The sequence below is a fragment of the Callospermophilus lateralis genome, chromosome 13 (assembly GCF_048772815.1).
Source record: "Callospermophilus lateralis isolate mCalLat2 chromosome 13, mCalLat2.hap1, whole genome shotgun sequence".
Lineage (NCBI taxonomy): Eukaryota > Metazoa > Chordata > Mammalia > Rodentia > Sciuridae > Callospermophilus > Callospermophilus lateralis.
The window spans coordinates 31999810-32018541 of record NC_135317.1 but is presented as its reverse complement, the minus strand read 5'-3'; the positions used below and the strand labels follow the sequence as shown (position 1 = coordinate 32018541).

Here is an 18732-nt window from a genome sequence, read left to right as displayed (position 1 = left end):
GGAAGCTGAGGTAAGCTTAAGTAGCTTGTCCAAGGTCACAAAGCCAGTAAGTGGCATAAAATGTCCAAGAATCTGTATTTTTTACCACTGTGTAGTATTCTTTCTTGGGACTGAGAACTATGAGCCCCACCTTCACACAGCAAGAAATGAATTCAGGAGTGAATTCTGAGCATTTCAACCAGAATCCTTGAAAAATTGTTTCAGGACTAGAAGCTAAGTAACTGCTCCCAAAGGATATTTACAATCATAAACATGGTAGAATTTGCATAATTATACTTCTAAATATATACATGCCATTTAAAACATAACTGCCCTAGCTAATATATTAGCACAATTATGCAGAAGTGGGGAAAGAAGGAAGAGAACATTCTTGATAGATTTTGTTTTCAAAAAATGCATCTGAGTGCTATGTCAAAAAAAATTAAAATAAGAACTCCAGAAACAATTACTGCAGCACAAAATTATAGTACATTGTCTTGCTTATCCCATGACGTTATTTTAGAAATATTTAATCTGGGTAAGTATTTTTAAAGAGTGTTCAACCCTTTAAACTCCATGAGTACAAGGTATAAAGTGCCAAACCAATTTCTGTTGCAATTTCATAATATTAAAAAGCAAATAAATCTTAGAGTGCTTTTTATATGAAACTCTCAAGTGAAATTTTACATTTAAGATGTAAAGCTCGAAAAAACACAGGAGGGAGACTGAGAAATCTGTAGCTCTGCTTTCTTTTGGGCGCTGCTGGATTTCAAATACTGTTCCAAAGAGCACTTCCATGTAATAACCCAAATAACTGCGGGACATTAGAAATCAGAGAGAAAAATTCTTTTTTTCACATCCAAACCCAAGAGCCATCCAACAGTAGCTTGTCTGAAGAAACACGATTTTAAAACAGGTCTGTTGACATGGAAATGAAGAGCTAAAGACTAAATGGCATAATCTCGATTCTTATATTTAGTCCTGTGCCTTGTTCTAATGAATTTGGCATCTTTTATTTTTAAAAGTGCTTCAATAAGCATCTACTAATGACCCATTCTATCTAGAAGATCTGGAAAAAGCAGTGTATATGGTATAACGTGATGTTGGGGTTCTCCTTCCAAGGAACCCAGGGACTTTGGGGTAAAGTAATAGATCACAGCCACTTTTGACTTTGAGGACAGCAGTTCTCATGTCTGAGCTTATAGAAATAAGTGATCCTGCAATCTGTACACATGGAAAAATAAGAATTCATACCCCATTTGAATCAAATGTATGATATGTCAAGATCATTGTATTGTCTTGAGCAACCAATAAAAAAAAAAAAAAATCCACCCTAGACACAAAGAAATAAAAGTATCCCAAACTCCAAAAAAAAAAAATACCAGAAAGAAATTAGACAACCTTGAGTGTTGAAATGGCTGTACCCAAGTGACACCCTCCACCTGGTTCTTCAAGAGGAAAATGGGTCTGAAAAACCATGAGAGATGCTGAGGGCTTCAGCATGTGACAGACAGCGCGTAAGGCTGTCTTCCCCTGGTTATGAAATCACTTCATTAAACAGCATCATGCTTTCTGCCTGTGCCATATAAAACAGCCCTTAAGAATTGCAAGATTTGAGGACATTTGTGTTTTGCTCTTTTCTGTTTGTAGTTGGGATCATATAGTGTAAAATATTTTTATTGAAATAACTCTCAAAAAGTCAAGAGTGCTCATTGCAAAGTGACTAATAACTCCCTTTCCAAGTGGGTAGCAGATTCCTCCAAATGAAATATGATTTGTCAGACTCAGTAAACTTGAGCTGAGATCAGACTTTTATACTGTTCTTTACCTAGAGCAGCTAAATTCAACAAACTAGGCAAGAGGCTCCCTGAAGAGCAAAGCCTTGCCCTGTCTAGGCACCTGTGTCTAGAGAAAGAAAAGCCACATGAGACCTCTTTAGGATTTTTGCAACAGTGTAGACTTAGCGAGCAGTTCTTGTTTGGGGTCTGTTAGGAAGACTAAGGAAAGCTGTGTGTAGAAAAGGAAACCTGCTTGCTGACTGGCAGTGTGTGTCTGTTTTTATATCACTTTCTCATTTTACGAGGATTAAATGTTATTGTGATGGTAGCTTTGAGAGGTGGGATGGATCCTTGGTTTAGCAGTTGATTGGATGAAAGTCTAAATTCGGGTTTCTATCATTTAAAAATGTCCATGGTGATTGGCAGACCTTTGAAGATTTTCTAAGCTATGCTTTATCCTGCTATAAAGCAGTCTGAATGACCCAAAAAGAATTATTGCTGCTTTTTTTTTTAACCCCTCTCCTTGGTTTAGTCAAAAGTGAGCCACATTAGAGATCTCTTAAGTAGTCAAACTTGGAATCGCTCTAAAGCAGGGCTTTTTGACTCTGTGCTGTTGAGAGATCAGGCCTGATGATTTGTAGGGGCTGGGGAGGGGGTGACCCGTGCTGAGCACCAGCCTCTTTGGCCTGGAGGTCTTTGGTTGACCCCCTGGATACCAGGAACAAAATATGCCCCAAGCCTGCCCTAGTCTTTGACAGTCAACGATGTCCCCAGAAATTGTCAAATGCCTCCCCCCAGAGTAAAATGCCCCTGGTTGAGAAACACGGCTCTCAAAAAAAATTGGAGTTTTCAAAAAACATATTGAAGTAGAGAAATGTAAGGCTGCCCATGCTCAAGCCATGCAAATTATGACATTCATAAGACATGGATCACACCAATTATTACTTCAATTCTGCCATAACTTACTTCTTGGTAAAGTAACTTGGTAAAGTAAATCGATCTCTCAGCCACCGTTTATGGAGAAGCAGAAACTTCTAGTAGATGTCAAAACCAGACTGCATGGGTTCACATCCCAGTTCCGATACTTTTCCCCAATGTCTTTGACCACTTATGGAATTGTGTTCTGCCTCCATGTGCTCATTTGCAAATGGAGATGATAATAGTAACTACTTCAGAGGGTACATGAAATACAGCAAGAACCCAAGAGTTCCTGCTTTGAGCACTCTAGTAAATGCCAACGGAAGATCAATACACAGAGATGACTAGGACAGAGGACTGCCTGAAGAGATAGGGAGGCCTGTTTTTAAATATAATATCAAAAAGCACAAAATGGTCGCATAGGGGTGGTGAGAAAGTAAATTTAATTTGAACAGAGAGTGGAATTAGTGTGCTTAAAGATTCGAATTAGAATAGAGTATCAAAGCCACTTTTAAGTGCATTTCAGGAAAGTAGTTAGAGTGGTATATCCCTTTGGGTCCAGGGACAAAAAGACAAGCCAGCTGTGAGTCATCCTTTTAAGATTGCTTCTGAGCTATATGATAAAGACCCCTAACAGATTTGGCTGAAATTATTAGGTTGCCTGTTTGGGTATCTGATAATATCCAACTGACCCAGCTCTTTCCTGAATTGCTATTTCAGGAAACTCTGATTATGGATCAGTAAATGTTTATTAGGCTCTTCTTATGGGTTTAGCTGTGGACTGGATGCTTTTCTGGAAACCAAGAAATTTAGTATGTGGCTCTTATACATGAGGAACATAAACTGTGAAGATGGTCATAAAACATGGAAAGTTTAATACACATGTATAAGTTATGCCACAGTTAAGTACAGGAAGCTTCTGGGCTCTAAATGCCTACTGAATACCCATTTTGGAGGAATAACTACAACAGTAGAATTTCATGCATGGCATTTCTTTTGGCGTTGATAATACCCTGGGATGCTCTTCTTCTCATCCCAAGAGTGACAGTGTTTCCTAACAAAGCCAGGAGGAAGGAGGAGGACATGCCAAGTCCAACACATCTCCTAAAAGCTTGAGCTTCAGGGGGGAGATATTTTTCCAATATTGCAAAGTCCAGCTGGGAAGTTAGGACACGTTTTCCTTGGAAATGATACAGAACAACAATAGAATTAATAATACATTGTAGGTTAAAGAGGCTTCTGTGGCCAGCTGGAAATCCAACCAGCACTTATTGCAAGTTCTAAACAATGAAAGTACAAGTAAACTTTTCAATGACAAGACTGCCATAATTTGGGGGCTGCTTGTACATAATTAATTCCAAAGTAGTGATACAGACGGTAATTGCTAAGAATTCAGAAAAGAAAAAAAAAAGAGCATTTTCCCAAAGTTATTCTGGTCTGGAAGCCTCCATGAGAATATCAAGATGGTCTGGAATATAAGGCACGTACATGATGGAATGAAAAGATATCATTTGCGATGGGGGACTGGCCTTTCTTCAAAATTTATATTTCTACCATGACCGAACCTATAAAAAATGACATTACAATATGCTTTTGCCAGTCTCAGAAATTAAGTAAGTACCCATAAATAGAGTTATTACTTCCATCACAGGAATGTAACTTCATGGTTAAGTTATATTTGCTAGACATTCCTTTGCTGAGTTCGGGCCACAGATGTCTGATAAACATACTTGAGAATTGACAGATTTATGAAGACTGCACCACTCTTATACCTGGGGGATTCTGTCCAACATACCAGAGAATGACTGCCACAAGATCTGTGCCACTTTAAACCAATTTCTCAAAAGGAAAAGCCATCATCTTCCTTAATTAGATCAAATTAAAATGCACCTCTTCATCTCTGAACACTCATGAGGTCTTGAGTCTGAAACCACAAACGAAACCAGAGTTGCCTGTGTGCTTCAGATAATCCCTTTCATTGCCAGCTAGACCCTCTTCAAAGAGAGGCGTAAAGTGAAGGTGCCAACCTAGCCTCCTTAAAAGATGGCAAGATCAACCTGGTGTAGAATCAACATGGCTGCCACCCAGCCTAGGGTTGGGGCCCATCTGAGCAGCCGTTGGCACAGCAGGTACCTAATTCCAGGCTCTCCTAATGCCAGGCCACATGTTACCCTCTGTAGTGATTAGCTGGGGAGATCAGGGAGATTATACTTGACCTTATTTGAAATCTAGACTTTATTTGCAATGAATGATGTGATTCAAAAATACAGCCAAGTCCAAGCATGAATTCTAACTTTTAAAAATGGCGGGTCTTAAAAAGTCTGTATTGCCCACTATTCTCGTGTAGGCCAAGTTGTAAATCAGCAGATACCTCAATGTCTGACTTTAGAGCAGACAGAACAGAAGAGAAACTCCAAAGGTGCAACAAGCAGAGCTATTCCAGTAAGATATTTTCACCGTCATTCTGTCTCAATATTCTTTTCTCTTCATCATGAAGATAGTATCTGTCTACTCCCCCATCATGCACAAGAAATTAACACGCACCAAAAATAATAAAAATTTAAAAAAACAGAAGCCACACATACAAAATATCTTCTTTCTTTATTCTAAGCATTGCTATCTTTTTTCTTTGGCATCCACTCTTAAGATTTTACAGATCAAAAGCGAGTGTGGGGAAGGGGCTTATTCCCACAGCCTCCTGAGGACCACTCAAGAGACATCTCTCCACGGCTTCTAACACCATCTCTCATTTGAAGTTAAATTATAGCCATAACATGAATGAACAGCTATTCCTACTAGTTTGTACCTGTTCAAAAAAAAAATGAGATGTCATTTCCAGAGCATGAATATTAAAGATTGCCCTCCAGGAAGAGAGAAAAAATGCAAAATCAGTGATTTCGTGAAGCAGGGTATAGGCATGCCCTGGGAGTGGAGGCTGTAGTCACCCAGGAGAGAGCCAACAGGAAGAGAAGTGCCTCACCTCAGGCTGCGCGTCACCACAGGTCCCAAATCTGAACCGAGGGCGGAGAGCACTGGCTATGGGGGTCTGAAGACTAATTCACTGTGTTTCTCAAAGAAATCCCTGGCTCTCAGCCTCAGACCTTCACTGTAACTTGGGCATGGCCACTAGTATTTCTCCAGGGTTCTGTGCAGTTTAAATGAACATAGGTACAAAAGCATTTTGTGAACCAGAAAGTTCTAAGAGCCTTACTGATGTAAAACCATGAAGTCATTTAGTTGTGCTGGCCATTTGGATCTGAGAGACTATTGTGTCCTTGTCCCTGACTTGGATCCATTAGAAGTAAATTGTGAAACAGATGAAAGGCTAACCTGGAGGATTTCCCGAGTATGTTTGCTGTGCTAGAAAGAACCCTGTTGGAGTGTCGGAAGTTGTGCACATTGGGAGTGCTGGGCCTAGGTGTGACTGAGCTTTGCCCTGTTTTCTTGACCTGCCACACCCTTGGTTTTCTCCCCACTCCGCTTCTATCAAGATCACAGACCCAGAATGAGAAGAAATATGAGATCCAAACAAATTCTTTCTGACAAGAAAATTTTTAATTCTGGAATTCAAGGTCAGATTGGATTTCAGAAATGATCTTCTCTGGGTGGTGGGCAAAAGGCAATGTGTCTCTCTAATCCTTTAAACAAGGGGTAGAAAAAGTCTTATGAGACCCTATGCTCTCTGTTTGCTGAGACCTTCAGCCTCTTGTCAGTTAACTTTCCATTACTGTAACAAAATACCTGAGATAAGCAACTTGATAATGGAAAAGGTTTATTTTGACTCAGTTTCAGAGATTTCAGTTCATGGACACTTGACCCTGTTGCTTTGGGTCTGCGGCAGAAAAGTATGTCATGGCAGGAATGTAGTAGAGGAGGCTTCTTTACTTCATGGTTGCCTGGAAGCAAAGAGAGAGAATGGATATCCTAATATCCCCTTCTAGGGCATACCCCCAATAACCTAACTTTCTTCCATTAAACCCCACTTCTTAAAGGTCCTAGTACCTCCTAATAGTGCCATAAACCATGGAACCAAGCTTCCAACACATGGGCCTTTGGGAGACATTCAAGATCCAAACTATAGCAAACCTCCTACATTCTGTGTCACAAACTTCACCCACATACACTGGCTTCCTGCATTTGAATGTGTCAGAGATGTTCCTACCTCAGGACTTTGCATTTGTACAAATATACAAGGGTAGGAAAGTTATATCCAATTAATTCTACTGTCTTTCCTATTCCCCTCCCCTCTCCCTTCCTTTCATTCCCCTTTATATAATCCAATGGATTTCAATTCTTCCCCTCCCCACCCTCCCTTGCTATGAGTTAGCATCCATATGTCAGAGAGAACATTTGACCTTTGTTTTTTTGCAACTGGCTTATTTCACTTAGCACGATATTCTCCAGCTCCATCCATTTACTGGCAAATGCCATAACTTCATTCTTCTTTATGGCTGAGTAATATTTTCTTTATCCATTCATCTGTTGAAGGACACATGGTTGGTTCCCTAGCTTGGCTATTGTAAATCGAGCCGCTATAAACATTGATGTGGCTGTATGACACAGCCACATGTCAGCTCTTATGAGGATTTTCTCTTTCCCAGTTGACTGCTCTGTCTCATCATCCAGGAGTACTTTGTTGACAGTATGAGAACATAGGAAGCCCACAGAATCCTGGTTAGAGTGTGGCCACCCGTGTCGACCTAAGCCTAGAACAAGGACAAAAGATTCTGGCATCATAGATCCCAAGCACCTGTGCCCATACCCAAAGTGATTGTTGAAGTGAACTGAAGTTGATGGTGATAATCAAACGTTTCCCAGGGCCTCTAGGGAAGTGAACTGCCCAAAACTACCCGCAACTAGTACATGCATCCCATGGGTGCCTTCATCATCTCAATGCCTCCATGCATTGATGAAGGAAGAATAGTAATGGCTTTTTTCCCCTCCAGAGCTACGTAAATGGGTCTCCATTTTTGCCCCTTTTGGTTTTTTATTAACGGGTTTCTTAAATATGCATATCTTCATGCATCATAAGTCATGCATCATCAAGCATTTCAGGTGGTTTGGCCACTGTTTCTTTCCTGACTTGGGAAAACATGTCTGCCCAGTGAGACAAGTCCCTCTCTGTTTCCTTGAAACATCACAAATGGAAATGGTATGGGAAGAAATAGAAGGGACCCAGTGGAAGGAAGTTAGGTCATTGGGGGAATGCCCTTGAACAGAATCTTGGAACCCTGGCCCCTTCCTGTCTCAACTTTATTTCCTGACTGCCATGAAGTTAACAGACCTCCTGCATCATGTGCTCCCACCAGGATGTGCTATGCTACCACAGGCCCAAAACAACAGGGCCAAGTGACCCTGGACTGAAACCTCTTGAAACTGTGAGCCAAAATAAACCTTTCCTCTTTTTCATTTGTTTACCTCAGGTATTTTGTCACAGTATCATAAACCTGACTAACACACTGAATAAAGAGCCAGAGAAATTAACAGGGACTGTCCAAAAAAAAAATACTGATGGCTGATGGAGAGAAAGTAGGGCCAAGATGCAGGTAAAGGGCTAGTTTGTATAAATAAGGGAACTGAAGACAACAAAAAGTTGCTTTACTTAGTAGAGATTTTGGAGTTTCAGATATAGACAGTAAAACCATCCTGAGTTAGAATTCAAGGTCACAGTAAGGCTGTAAAGAAGAATTTAAAAATCCGAAATGCCAAACCTCTAAAAGCATTGTCTGTGTAGACATTAAAGCTACAAAAGATAGTGGGCTGGGGTGACTAGTAAGAGGATTCTCCCTACTCTGTCTCCTTAAAGCTTCACCAAAAGGAAATGAGGTAGGACAAAACAGAAGGGATAGAAGTGATCTTTTTTAAAAAAAAAAAATCTATTTCTATTCCCAAATGGTCAGAAGGCAAAGCCAGTCGAGTCTGGAATCAGGGATGCTGGGAGCAAGCCTAGAAGCAAGAGATGCTGGTGGTGAGGGAGTGTGAGGCCCATGCCAGGTGCTACAATTTAGATATGGAATGTCCCTTAAAGGCCTTTGTGTCAAAGGCTCGGTCACCAGGCTGTGCTGCTATTGGTGGGGGAGTAACACTGAGGAGGGGGGCCTGCTGTGTCAGATAGGAGGACAGCTTCCTGGGTTGGAATCATCCAAAGATGTGGAAATGAATTTCTTGCAGCCAGCTTACAGATATGTAAGTCCAAAAGGAGAAGCAGGGGACACATGGAGGTGGATTGAAGTCACGACAAGGAGTATAGAATATACCCAGTCCTCCTGCTCACTCCATGAACAGAAGGCGGGGGCAGGGGACAGAGTTCAACCAGGAACATCCCCTCAGTAAATTCAGATGTTTCAATGATAAGTTAATTTTAATGGGAAGTTTTAGAACAGTGTCTGTAGTTACATAGGTTTGCTTCTTTTTTCCCCCCTATTCTTTCTTTCTCTCTCTCTTTTTTAAATCAGTAGATGAATTTTGGGCAGAAATAGAAAGTTCGCTGCTCCCAGTCCTATATTTGTGAGGATTTCCCATCAATTAGGATCATCTGGACTCCAGTGTTTTGTTGGACTCATCTGGAAACAATGTCTTTACTCTGAGGTTTTCTTCCCCTCGTACCACAGAAGCAGAGCTTGAACAAGTTAGGGCATAGTCCAGCTTTAAACCTGTCCACTCTTCAGTTCTAGAGAATGCCTTTTGCACTGCCAGGACTGAAAGGTTGCAGTGGAATTCGATTTCTCAAAAATTGATATCGTGAGAAAAAGGTGCTGCTGGGGATTGATGGTGCTTTGTTCTACGCTGTTTATGGCAGAAGCACAGCACCCAGCACGTACCAGGTGTTGGACAATACCTGCTGGCAGTCCCAATAACCATTCATCACTTTCTGGAGAGATGAATGATCGTGAACATAAAGAAGAAAAATTCACAAAATATTAGAAATAGAAGTGAATTAGCAGACCACATAGGAAGTCCTCTTAGAAGGCCATTCTTGGTTACTGGAGTTCTTCCTGACTCTCCTGTGCCACTGGTTTTCAAAATAAGTAACTGGTTAGGAAGGCTAGTGCTTCTGATTGGGAGCTAATCTCACCAACTCGGCTGGCTGGGCCCAGCCAACTCCCCTGTATCTCCTTTGGATATTTAAAAGCATATCCTGTGGGATTCATTGTAGGAGAATTGCCAGCCTCATACTTGTTACAACGTTGACCTATTTCTTAATAGCCATTAATTTGCTTAGTTATACAAGGATAAGCACCTAATTCAGGCTTAACGAGGCCTCGGTCAGTACAAAGACACAGCCCTACTCAAAAACCGGTGAAGGTGAAATTTGAATCTAAAGTTGTATAAATGGTGTCGCTGGCCAAAAATATTTCCCCAGTTCTTACCCTGCACCCTGAAGACCGAGAGCCACCCCTCACCCCAAGCACTGTGGGTCAGATGTCAGGCAGGCTTATAGGAAACCTGGCTAAAGCAGTAGCTGAATCCGGGTTTAGTGGCACACACCTGTAATGCCAGCCACTTGGGAGGCTGAGGCAGGAGGATCCCAAGTTCAAAACCAGCCTGGGCAACTTAGTGAGATCCTGTCTCAAAGTAAGAATTAAAAAGGGCTGGGGATGTAGCTCAGTAGTAGAGCACTTGCTTAGCATTTGCAAGGCCCTGGGTTCCATCCCCAGCACCAAAAGAAAAAAGAAAAAAAAAAAAAAAAAGCAGTAGCTAGTGAAGCCAGCACCGGCACTTTCCCTGAATTTGACTTGAAATTTTTTATTGTTATTATGTTTGGACCTTCAGAAGATTCATTCAGCCAAGCTGACTTATGACACGAAATAACTAGTTAACCATACCTACTAATCACATAAATATGGTTTATGGGATGATGTAAAATGGTTTATGAAATCATTTTTGAAACCATCTTTTCAACAGTAATTACACCAGTTCTGTAATACCTTAAAGCCAGTGATGTTGGCAAGAATTAGCCTAAGCATCTTTAATATTCTGATGATCATCATGCAAAATTGCCACTGCAGTAAAATGACAGGGTTGTGCTTAATTTCTCTTCTTCCAGCGCATTTCCCTTCTATTTTTCCCCTTTTACATTAAAACATACTTCATAGCATTTCATCATGGGAGAAGGCTGCGTAAGTTTCCAGTTGCTGTAATTTAGTTAAACCATAAAATTGTTTCCAGATTACCAACCATGAAATGGAAAGACAATCTTATTTATGAATTTATAAATCAGATAATCTCCCTCAAATGAATCCTGAAACCAGAAACACTTTGATGATTAACTAAGAGGGGGAAACTTTTCTCATTACCATGTGTCAAAAGAATTGTATTTTCGTAGCGTGGTTTTGGCTGAGACGCTGCCGCGCATCGCCGGCCGCGCTGTCCTCAGACCCTGCTGTTTTCTGGGCAAAGGGAGAGACGCGCTCCCCATCTGCTGCCTGGCCCAAGCTTCTGAACCCTCTGAGGAGGACGTCAGTCATCTGACTCCATGTCTCTGTTACATTATTATGTCCTTCCTGGTGGCCCTGCAGGGGACACTGCCTGGAAGAAGCCACCAAGGGAGGGGTCATGCACTAACTCCCAATACTAGAGGGAGCACAGAGCACCTGGATGCCCACTGGGTACAGGGCTTTGGTTCCTGAGGAGCTCATCTCAGGAAGTCCTACAACTATGTCCTGAAAGATCAGGGAATGAGATGTGATTGGGGAATTGTCTCTTTCCACGTCCTAAAACCTTTATCTGGGGGAAGCCCAGGGAGGAATCCAGGTACCTACAGAGCTGGGGAAAACACCTGTTCCCCTGCAGACTCCTGGGTGGAGATGACTTGGGCTGTGCGGTGACCTTCTAGATTTCTGACCATCATGATAAACCAGTAGAAGATCAGTGTTCTTTATCCAGAATCATTCTGCTGCTATGTTTGGGGGGCATTGTTGTTTTGCTTTGTTTGTTCGCTCGTTTCCTTATTTTTCTTTTTTTCCCCTGCTCTCCTTTCTTGGGTAAGGTAATGAAAGCCGTTGATCAGAGAGGGACCAGAAGGAACCCCTCAGAGCGCCAGTGTGTAATCGGTCAGTGCAGAGTACTTTCAAGTACACTGGTTTAAACCCAATCAGCATTGTGCCCAGGAACAGCGTTGGAATCCCAGCATTCCCTTCTACCACTGCCCTCTTAACAGATTCTTCTTTATCCTATACAGCTGTAGCCTTTTTTTTTTTTTAATTTCTTAATATTGCTGTCTTCTTTGCATACTTGGGCTGTCTCCGTGCCTCACTATCTCACACCCCAGTTGTACAGAACCCTTAAGCCACTTCTTAACAACAGCCATTTAGAGTCTAAAAATGTCATGCCACTTAAAAAAAAACAGAAAAGATATATTCTTTGCATTTGCCTGAGATTAAATAAGATTACTAAACCTGTAGTTCTGAAGGGAGCTCCTGTCTTAGGGTCATAAGTTTGGCTTCAAGCACTGCCGGAGACAGAGCCAGCCCCTGTGGGACAATTAATGGCAATGGAGGACTTTCACCTGGTACTGAGCACTTCCCCAAGGAAGTCATTAATTTCCCAAGAGTTTGTGAGTCTGTATCTCCAGCACGATCACCATCACCCCGTGGTTTCTGAGATGTCCCACTGTGTGATTTGGTTTGATAAACTTGGGATTTCTGTTGGGTTTTTACTAACCTGCTTTCCTTATTTGGATTTCTTACTAATCTTTCTTTTTTGACACATTAACCACTTTATGGAAAAGAAGTGTATCTGAAAATGCTCTACAGCTCATGGGGTTTAGCACCCACGGGTGCACCTGGAAACATTTGCTAAGTCACTCCATAGAGATCTGTGTCCACCACATTCACCATTGGAGATTTCTTTCTGCTCCATTGGAACAGAGAAATAATACTATCAATATTTATTTTTTTTCTTTTTGGGTTCTACAACCATTAACTATCCTTACTGCCTAATTTATGTCCGAAAAATTAAGTGTTGTGACAAACCGACCATTTTAAACTAAAGAAAATATATGGACTTCTGAAGTCAGAGGCTTGTAATTGCAAAACTGAAATTTCACCTGGCATGATAGGTCACATTCCAAGGCATAACTCATCACCGCTGTGCTTGAAAATGCTCAATTGCCATAAAATTCAGGATATGCATATATCATCTCTCAATGAGCTCAACTTCATGAAAGAATAGATCACTATTACTTGTTCCATGGAGCACCAGATAAAGTCATTGGACTCTATTTGAGAGTCATCATGTGTGCATATGCTGTTTGTAGCTCACATTAGAGAGCCATGAACTGAGACCCACAGTGGCCACTTATCCCAAGCTCACATAGGACACCTGCTCATGGGGAATGATGGTGAGATACCCATACTATTTAAGCCATTCTCCCCTCTCTTCCTGTTTTAACTACTAGGTATGCATAAGTGAATTCACAGGAGGTGACATTTGATGCTCTCCTCATATAGTCAGTTGTTTTTATAATGTGTCAAAAATAATGGTAACGGTTCTGTGAAACATCCGAGGTCGGGAAACGTGAACCTGTTTGAAATGTCTGACATGACTCTTGTGAACCTTGAAGACAGAGAGGTACGGTATCTGCCCTGAGTCAATAACAAAGGGAGTTTTTTATCGACGCCTTGAGTTATCAAGTTTTTAGGGATGTTCATTTTCCTGCCTGATCCTATAAAAGCCTCTAGGCTAAAATTTCTACAACATTAAATTGAGCATCCTCTATTCCCAAACATACACTGATTTCAACCATATTTTCCATGGTCTTAATAAGAGACATTTGCTTGTGTTGCCCTTGGGCTATAAAAGAAGTGTAAATACACACACAGCCAAACATCTCCTTCATTCACACCAAAACCATCCTGCAGCCTCCCAGCAGAGAAGAACAGCTTACAACTGTGTGTGCCTGTGCAGTACCTGGCCTAGGGTCTCCCTGGTCCAGAGAGGAGCTGTTTTGTGTAAGGTCAAATAATGAAGCAGGGCAGAAAGACTCAAAAACACATCCTGTGCCAACAAAAGTATTTGAGGGAGATTCCTCCCTTCCTTCCAGTTTTCCGGGAGGCCTCTGCTGGTCTGCAGAGTGTCTTTTTAGTGAGGTCACTGTCTTACACCTCAGCTCTGATCATCAAATCAATCTCAGCCAAGGACTTGCAGGCGCTTCCGGTTTCTGAGCCAGGTTGGGGTGAACTTTGGCGGCCTTCTAGGTGGTACCTTTTATAACCCTCTGGTGGATCATTCACCTAGAAAAACCAGTCTGAAAGTCAATAAGAGATTTAACAAACAATTCTCTTGTTTTACAGAGAGAGGATGCAAGCCATGGAGAAGCAGATTGCCAGTTTAACTGGCCTTGTTCAGTCTGCGCTTTTTAAAGGGCCCATTACAAGTAGTAGCAAAGATGCATCTAGGTAAAAAGAAACCAGCTATCCAATTAAAGAGTTAAATTCAATCTGTTTCTCTTTAATCATTAAAATCATTCATTCATTCAAATTCCTTTCCTCATAATCATTTCAAGCTAAAATATTCGCGTCTCTATGAATCATGATTTTTTTATATTTGTTTTGTTTTTTGTTTTTGTTCTGATAATTCTTGGACGAAGGTTAACTTTGGCCCAAGAAGGGTAAATGGGCTTCCCAGTGCATGTGGCTTCATGGACCACTCCTTGCGCAGTGCCCGCAACCGCCATCCACGCGTGTCCACGTTTGCCACCATCTGAAAGTCACAAGTGTGCCTGGCTACATTTCACAGTGTCGGATTGCACACCTGGGAAGCCTTTTCCATCCAAGCCAGTCATGGTGCTGATGCCAAAATACCCTCATTGCTTAATCTCATCACTGCTAATTGCTTAGAATCGTGATTGGAAGGTACCAAAAAATAAGGGCATTTTGGAAAGTACGTAGCTGACTCTCTTTTTCTTTCATTCAGCGAGAAAATGATGAAAACGACAGCCAACAGGAACCACACAGAAAGTGCAGGTGAGTAAATGTTCTGGGGAGGTCTAGGAGCCTGCTGGCTTCAGAGCTAGTTAACCTTTCCCCAAGTCACCCAGTTTTTGTGCTTTGGAAGGCTTTTGGGATAACTCCCTACACTCCAGCTTCCGGCTAGTGCTGAAAAAGCACAGTTAGTCATTGATTCAGGGGATGAAAAGTTGTCATCTTATTCATTCATTCATTCACTTAGTGCTACATTAATTCATTTATATGGCCACACACCCAAGACACACTTATGTGCCTGGCACTGGACAAAAATGGTGGGCATCAGATACAGGGCTGCCTGCCTAGAACTTGGACTCCTATGGGAAAACTGAGAATAGGACAAGTAATTTTTTGTGTGTGGAGTTTCAAGAAGGACAAGATAAATGTTTCGCCCACAGGGCTAGCCCGTACTGAGAGCATCCCCTTGAGAAAGTGACAAAGCGAAGTGCAAAGGATGGCCAGGATTTAGGAAGGTGGACGCAGGCAGGAGCCATCCAGGTGGAGGGAACTCAGATATTATCCTAACTGGAAAGTGAAGCCACTGGAAGGTTGGACACTGGGGAAGCACATCAGCCCAGCTGCAGCGTGAGAATAGGTGAGAAGGGCGAGAGCCAGTAGGGAGCCGCCAGTGGATCAGGTGAGAGAAGAAGGTGTTTCTGGACCAGGCTCTGCTTTTTAAATGCCAGCCTTCTCCAAGAGGAAGACCATTGCCCTCACCAGAGGAGTCTCCTAGTGTCCAGATATATGCAATGACAGGCAGGGCTCTGTCAAGAAGATATAGCCTCCCCCCACTTACCTCCTTCAAGTTAGAATGGAAATCATTAGCAGAAACATGTTCAGATGCTAAATTACCCACAAACATATGTCAAGTTGGGTCAAACCCCTTATTTGGGGAAACCGCATCTACTAGTTCTGTGCAGTGTAGTAGAGTGGACAGAATTTGGGACTTAGGTTTAATCCCCTGCTGGCCCTGGTTCACGCTGGCTGAGCACAGTTGAGCTCTAAAGCCAGCAGGGCTGCTTTTCCAGCATTTTGCTTAGAAATCAATCAGTGGCCTTGGCCAAAGCTGGAGAATTATTTCATGGAAATTGCTAAAACTTGTTTTCAGAGCAATTGCCAGTTTCTCTTGGAGATAGTTATTCGTTCATTTAGTTTCTTATTTATTATGAACTGGGGTGGGGGGAGCAAACTACCCAATACTAAAACCTTCCCTCCCTTTGAGATCCTTATTAGAAATGATTAGTGTCTGATACCATTGTTCTGATCAATATGCACATGCTGGTTTGTATTCTCCTTCTATTCCTTTCCCCTTTTGTGGAATAATAACAGGAAACATTTAGTAAGTCCTTTCTATGTGTCATGCACTATTCTGGGTTTTTTTTCATGCATCAACCCATTAACTCCTGACTACAGCCTCCAGGATGAGGAGCAATTGTATTTCTGTGTTTCCGATAAGGAAACTGAACACATTATTCACACACGTGACACCTTTCAACCTAGTTCACATACCTGTCATTTTATCCCATTGTTTTATGATAAAGATACCCTAGTCCCTTAAAAGATATACAAGTTCTTTTCTTTTTTTGTTTGTTTGTTTGTTTTGATTTAAAAATTTTTGTAAATGTCTCTTTTGAGCATGGGGGAAGGAGAAAGTCTTAATATCCTTGGATATTTTCCCCAAACTGGAATCAATATGTCCAAAGGGACAAGCAGTTTAATAGCCCTGGCGACATGCTGCTGGCTTTCTCTTTCTAAAGGCTGAACCGATTTAGTGCCACTGGCAATGGAGGTGCGCCCTTGCTCTCCATGTCTCTGCTGAGTTTGGTCTTTCTCATTCTCATGTAGCAAGATCCTGTCCACAGGGGTGTAGTTGCCATAGCAGCTCTATACAGTGCACAAAATACACTAATGCTTCCAGAATCCTAGGAAGTATTATCCCTGTTCTGTAGACAAACAAAATTATATAGAAGTCAGGGAACTCATTTGACCAAAAGGGAGGAAAACCAGACTTCCTGGTTACCTTAGGAATATGTAGTTTACTGTAGATATGAGATCAGAAGGAACCTCCCATTTCCAAGGCATACGACGTGTTATACTGTGCATTTTATCACTTAACACACTTAAACCCATAAGGAAGTATTTCTGTCTATATTTTATGTAAAAGGAGAGTGACGCTCAGAGTTCAAATTACTCATTCAAAGTCACACAACAAGGAAGAGTGACAGCCTGTCTTGCCAAACCCCAATCCATGTTTATTCTGTTACAATAAATTCATGTCAAATGTGTACTTTATAAGATTCAAATTACTCAGAAAAGAATACGGTTCTGAGGACAACCCTGTGTTAACTCTCACTAAACCAAGCCTGAGAGGGACAGAATATGAATACCCATGTATGGACATGGGTGGGGGGGCAATTCCAGGTCTCGTGAGTCTAATCTAAGTGGGGACCTGCTGATGGTATCCAACCAGCAGATCATTTCCATCCTGAATTGAGATTTTGGTGCATTTACCTGTAGATCTCAGCCAGGTACTTCTGCCACCTCGGCCTCTATACCTTCTGAGACTCTAGGTGAGGAGGGGAGAGCTGACAGAGTCCCTCTCTGCCCTCCACTCAGAGGACTCATACAGCTGACAGCGCGAGGACGTCCCTGGTGCCAGAGTAGGCAGTGAAGTGTGTCATTCCGTTAGCCTACACAATAACTCTTAAGCCCATCTTATAGATAAGGAATCAAAATCCATCAGATTCAGTTACTGGCTCAAGATCACACTCTAAAGTGGATACTGAGAATGATTCCCAGGTTCTGACTTAAATAATTGAGTGGATATAGTATTCCTGGCTACAATTAGGTCTGTAGAAACAGGAAATGAGTGGAAATAATCAATTTAATCTGCTTGTGGGAAAGTCCAGTAGCGACTTGGTTTATGAAGCTATTGGTATATGAAGCTGAAGATATTTGTGTGCTGGTGACAAGAACATGAGATAACTGGGCAGATGATGGAGGTGGAAATCATCTCTCTAGAAAGCACATCCAGTGAGAAGACAAGCAGGCCCAGGACAGTACCTGCCAGGATTTCAAGGGTTGGCAGAGAAAGGAATTAGGAAAGAGATTGACCAAGAAGGAGCAGTAGAGGAGGGCAAGGGAGAGGAAATGTTCAAAGTAACTGAAGAGAAATGACTGGCAAAGCTCAATGTCACATTGCAATGAAGTCATGTCAGCCCGGGAGCACATCCATTGGACTGACAACTAGGAAAACACTGGTCACCTTACAAACAGCCATTTGCATGAATGATGGAGTAGAAACCAAATGTGGTGAGTCAAGAGGCTACAGAAGAAGACATAGGCATCTCAAAAAAATGAGTGTGGGACTTGGGATGCAGCTCAGAGGAACGGCTGTTGTATAGCATGTGTGAGGACCTGGGTTTAATCCTCAGCACCTCAAAAAAAAAAAAAAAAAAAAAAAAAAAAAGGTGGGGGAGGGATACATTCCATAAAGACATTTGACTGTGAATGCCACTTCTCAACATTTAACTCTCACAAATGGCATGTAGATGGCATCTAACAGTTAAATATTGGTGAGGTACAGTGGTGCCCTCAGAATGTTTAGAGAGAGAGAGGGGGGAATGTTGAAGGAAGGTGAGCCCTCACCTGGCTGAGGAATTAGCAGAATGGTTCCTCTTACCAAACAGGAGGTAACTAGTTAGCACAGTGTTATTTTTGTTGGAGAAACACCTCAATGGTACCATTCATTGAACACATAATATCATTTTGTGGGGGGTAGGGTTGTTGGCATGTGCATGCACGTGTGCTTAGGCCTCCACGTAGGGAATGATGATAAAAGTAATGTGGCTGATTCCCAAGAGGACGATTTCCACCTGACTGTGATCCCCAGTTGACCTTGGGAAACACCAATTCTGACATGCTACTGTCATTGGGAATGTTATTGGATGTTCTTTTACTTTGTACCTTCACAGTGGAGAATATGCTCTTGAACAATTGCAGAGATGGCAAATATTGCTCATTTTGAGGGCAATATCCATTTTGGGTTGGAGAAAGGGGACGTCCTGATAAGAATGGCTATGTAGGCTCAT

General features: G+C 41.9%; 1 protein-coding gene across 14 annotated transcripts in view; it reads left to right on the top strand.

Moving 5' to 3' along the window:
- Kiaa1217 (KIAA1217 ortholog) overlaps positions 1-18732 on the top strand; it is a 458856-nt gene that overhangs the window by 397090 nt on the left and 43034 nt on the right. For all 14 annotated transcript variants that reach the window (XM_076832183.1, XM_076832182.1, XM_076832181.1 and 11 more), the window contains 2 exons: positions 13970-14074; positions 14592-14641. In XM_076832183.1, the coding sequence (XP_076688298.1) occupies positions 13970-14074; positions 14592-14641 (155 nt within the window). The remainder of the gene's footprint in view (positions 1-13969; positions 14075-14591; positions 14642-18732) is intronic.